At 37.4% G+C, this 4,654-nt stretch overlaps 1 protein-coding gene across 1 annotated transcript in view; it reads right to left on the reverse strand.

Moving 5' to 3' along the window:
- Nucleotides 1–192: 192 nt before the first annotated feature.
- zdhhc7 (zDHHC palmitoyltransferase 7) overlaps nt 193–4,654 on the reverse strand; it is an 18,640-nt gene continuing 14,178 nt past the window's right edge. The window contains exons 6-7 of the mRNA XM_014025023.1: nt 4,427–4,557; nt 193–3,323 (exon numbers count right to left, since the gene is read on the reverse strand). Coding sequence (XP_013880477.1) covers nt 3,141–3,323; nt 4,427–4,557 — 314 coding nt within the window. The 3' untranslated portion in view covers nt 193–3,140. The remainder of the gene's footprint in view (nt 3,324–4,426; nt 4,558–4,654) is intronic.

Here is a 4,654-nt window from a genome sequence, read left to right on the forward strand (position 1 = left end):
TATATATGATTTATTTCAAAATGCATTCCTCAATCATATTCAATTATAACAGCATTTCATTGCACTTCTAAATACGTTTAACTGCAAGTATACTTGTATTACTTACATATTTATTTGTATTGTGTCACATGCCTAAAAATAAGTGTTAGAAAGTAATTAAATAGAAAAATATTTTAAAAAGAAGTCAAAATATAGCTTTAATTTATTCAAGTTTATTATGTAAAAGAATGACAATGACATATTTGTTGACACAATAAAAAAAAAGACTCAAAACATTCAGTTGGTTTATAGTTACCCTTACACTTTGTTTATAAAACCGAATGATTTTTGTTCTTTAAGAAACATTTTCCCCTGAAAAGGAACCTAAATCTTTCATAAATGTTCTTGGTGGAGTTAAATATAAATATTCAATCAAACATCCATCACTGTTACTGTACATCACAAAACCATCTTCTTCCTAAACTTTCTGAAAAAAAATCACCTTTAACTGTAAGCCGGTATGACAAAAAGCTTTGACAGCATAGTGTTGTATCAATAATTTTGTACAATGCTCAACAATCACAGTGACTGAACCTTTAAGTCACTTAGCAGAAGGTACAGAAAATATCATGATCAATATCATCTTAAAAAGAACTAAACAAAAGCATATCTTGGTACAGATTAGTCCACTGATCATGATTGTAGAACTACACACCCTGTAATGGAATCTCACTTTGAGACATAAACTACAGCATCCACGTTCGGTCTTGAAACAGGAACAACCCACTGTCAAAATACTCTTTTACATCAAACGTTTGTCTAAATGATGCTAGCAGACATCAACCATGAAATCAAAACAGCAACATTTCTTTGTTAATCTATTAAATCTGTTTTCCCAACTAACACAACTACATTAGCCTCGTTGACCCAGGACCTGCTTCAGAGACTGGATTCTAATTTAATAACATCAGCTTTGAAAAACTCATTGTTTGTTTAGATCGAAATATGTCATTTTGCAACTGCTTTCCAAAACTGCTTTTACTTGATAAACAACATTTGCATTTGCAAACTATATAGCATAATTTCATGGTTAAGTCTTCCGACAAATCTGTCTTTCAGATTGACATAAATGTGCTTTCTTTTAGGATGTAACTGTCTTGATCTTTAGTTGTTTTCAGTAAACAGTTTGGTAAAAAATGACTTGAGTATGGATTAGGTATAATATTCAAATCTGTTGTGATGAAGTTCAGCAAAATAAAAAAAATATACGGAATTAGAGACCAGCTATAAGAAAATCCCCTGATATCAGTGCTCCTACCTCTGGACAGAAAACATTCTAATGACAGTTTAAGAGCTTTCAGTACTATCCATTGTAAACAGCAGAGATTTTCTTTTTCTGACAACCACAGATGAGTAAAAAAAAAACAGTAATACCCCCCCAAAAAAAAACAACAAAACAATAACATAACATCTAAAAACTAAGGCAATACCAGCCTTACAGTCAACACTTTAAACGGTGAACTTTAGATTCAAAAAGCCACAGTCTCCAGTGCCAAAGGGCCCATTACTTATGCACAGTTAAATATCAAGACAGATATTTTTATATCTTTTCAATGCAAGTGATTTGATTGCATTATTCACCAGCTTAAGTGCTCTGATAACACTGCAAGAAAAATCAGCTTCTACAGCCACGAGATTTCATAAATCTTCAACTTTATGCGGCGGACAAATCGGTTAAGCTTTTTTTCGAGCATCTGTTCTGAAACTTCGTTCGACAACAAAAGCCTGCACACAGAGCTAAAAAAAATTTAAAAAAAGAATGGACCATTTTTCAGCGGAGCGCTTTCTTTTTCAAATCCACAGGCTTGAGCTACAGAAGCTGGAAGCTTTGCGAATCAGACTGAGCTCACGATGATTCAAATGATGTTGTGCTTGTCCAAATGTCGCACCACGCAGTTGCCAAGCAGCATGCAAAAACCAACCATGTCTCCGACTCCTCTCCGGCGAGCGGCGTGTGAGGTTGTGCTGCAGGGATGTAAATGCAACGCAGTCTCATTCAAATGTTCTCGTGTATTCCTACTAAACACAGAGTTTCCCTCACACAGACATAAACCTTTTAGAAGAAAATTATTGTAACATTCAGTTTACAACCCTTTTTTTTTTTTAAACACAGGGAGGCATCTCAGTGGTTCGACAGTCACTTATTGTTTTAGAAACATTATAGACGTTAAGCAGCATGTAGGAGTGGTGACATAGGAAACCTACGGAAAGTTAAGATAATACTAAATAAATTTGATGTTTTGTCCGAACGAGGACTCAGAATAACAGTAGTTATCACTGTCTGTTGAGGAGTGAGCTTCAACAGGTATTTAGAAAATGAAGAGAATATTCATTTCCACTGGCTCACAAAACGCAAAAGATTTCATCTCTTAAAAGAATACAAAAAACACGACAAAGATGGATGAACGGACAGGACAAGCCTCTCAGTTCATTTGAATAAGAATGAGGCTTGTGTTCAAAGTACGCTGATGAAAGCCTCATTTCCAGGCTGAGATGTTGGCTCATTGAGCCATTCTACATGCATATTGTCACAGTTTTATTACACGGTATAATCTCAGACGTCCACGTCGGGCTTTTCTCAAGCGTTCTGTTTGAAGTGCATGTTCCTGACTGGTGATTCCTTAGTTTGGGTCCAAACAAGTAGTAACGTCACCCCAACTAAGATCGTCTTGTGTGGTCCAGTGATAATAAAAGATTTGTCTTTGAATGCCTTTTGTGCAGCAAAAAAACAAAACAAAACACAAACTCCTGAAGCTGCGTATTAAAGGTGCATGATTTGAGTTCCACCAGTACCTCAAACGGTCAGAAATAAGAAAGTCACTTGAGCTTTTCTACTTCATGCTTTGCTAAAAATGGCCCACAGACAAATCAAATCAAATAGTCCAGTTGTTGAGGATACTTGTGCAGAACACCAAGGTGATAATACAAACTCTGAGAGGTGTTTGTGATGCACTGAGGTCCCCAGCAAAAAAAAAAAAAAAAAACAGGAGAGCCTCAGTAAGAAGAGGTCCATCCGAGTCCACTCCATAGAGAGCAAACCACACATCCTGTTTTAGACACAGCCAACGTGTTGGTGATCTCCATCAGATCCTTTCAGATTGTCAGACAGAAAACTCAGAGCCTCCGCGGCGACTGTGGCTCAGCAGCAACAAGCGCCGCAGACGCAAGCCTGTGAAGGGATTACACCACAGTAGAGACGGCGAACCCCCAAACACGGCTTTCATTCCGTCCCATCTCATGTGACGCTCCCACGTTGGCTTCTCGTTTTTTAGACGCTCGATCTCCTGCAAGATATTTAAAGTCAGTTTGATAAGAAAAAAACAAAAAAACAAAACGGTGACTTGGTTACAAATGACCTAAAACTTGCAGTAACATAGGGGGAGTTTCTTCTCTGTGTGGGTGGAGTTTGCCCTAACTATGATCAGTCAGGTTGACTTGTCTTGTGGGGCAAGTTAAAAGATGAAGTTGTAGTTGTAGTAAAATTTTTGGGAACATCTAAACACAATTCATTGACTTCAATTTTTTTTACAAATAATATTTATTACTCATATTCAAAAATGCTAGTAAAGTTTAGTAAGATAGTAAAGTTACTAATCTTTTTCCAGGTGGGTTAGGGCTGTTTTGACCGAGCTCAATTGTTACACATAATTCCACGTGCAAGGTGTTTAAATTTTGCGTGGCTGGCGCCTTACTAGCTGCGTTTCCATTGCAAATGTGCGCAAAACTTTGTCGATATTCTGTTAATGTCGAAAAAACACAGTTTCGCAACTGCAGTGTTTCCATTAAGTAAGAAATGCTATTAAAGTCACGCGTGAATGCGCTTGTTCTCACGATAACTCATTACAAACATGGCGGCGATGGATGTAAATACATACAGTAGCATGTTGCTACCACGACACTAGCGCTCATCATCAGAGAAGACGTCGGCGTCTTTTATCGAGGCTTTCCAGAGACAAGTCCCTACTTGGTAGCGGCTACGTTAGCTGTGTTTTTGGGAAATTGTAGTCGGTGAGTTTACTATTTTATACTACTTCTATGATATTACTACTACTTCTACTTCCTGTTATCATCTTCATCATCGTCTTTTTCGCCAGTAGAAACAGCCGGTTGTTGATCATGTGACTCTCATGATGCGAAAAAAGTGTTTCCATTGCAGTTTTGCGAAAAACACCAATTTCGATACGGCCAAAATACCACCTCATCCTAGCGCAAAAACATTCTGTCGAAAAACGTGATTTTTTTTCGAAATTGACGTGTTTCCATTGAGCAAATTTATTTTTGAAATTCTAATTTTGAGCATTTTCATGGTCAATGGAAACACAGCTCTTACTGTCTTGAGTGAGGGAAAACAAGGATTATGAGATGCGGGGGGCGGGGGGGTACTCACCGTCTCATCATTGCAAATGGAGTGAATCTGTGTGCCAAACATTACAGCCGTGAAAGTGAGGAAGAGGATGGCTTCGAGACAGAGGAAGATGAGGAGCAGCACAGACACCCCTGGAGAGAAGTCACTGCACTCTGAATACAGAGGAAAGAAAAAAAGACCAGTTGACTGTTAAATACACTAAACAAACCTTATAATAATAATAATAATAATAATAATAATAATAATAAT

Source organism: Austrofundulus limnaeus, unplaced genomic scaffold (assembly GCF_001266775.1).
Source record: "Austrofundulus limnaeus strain Quisiro unplaced genomic scaffold, Austrofundulus_limnaeus-1.0 Scaffold452, whole genome shotgun sequence".
NCBI lineage: Eukaryota > Metazoa > Chordata > Actinopteri > Cyprinodontiformes > Rivulidae > Austrofundulus > Austrofundulus limnaeus.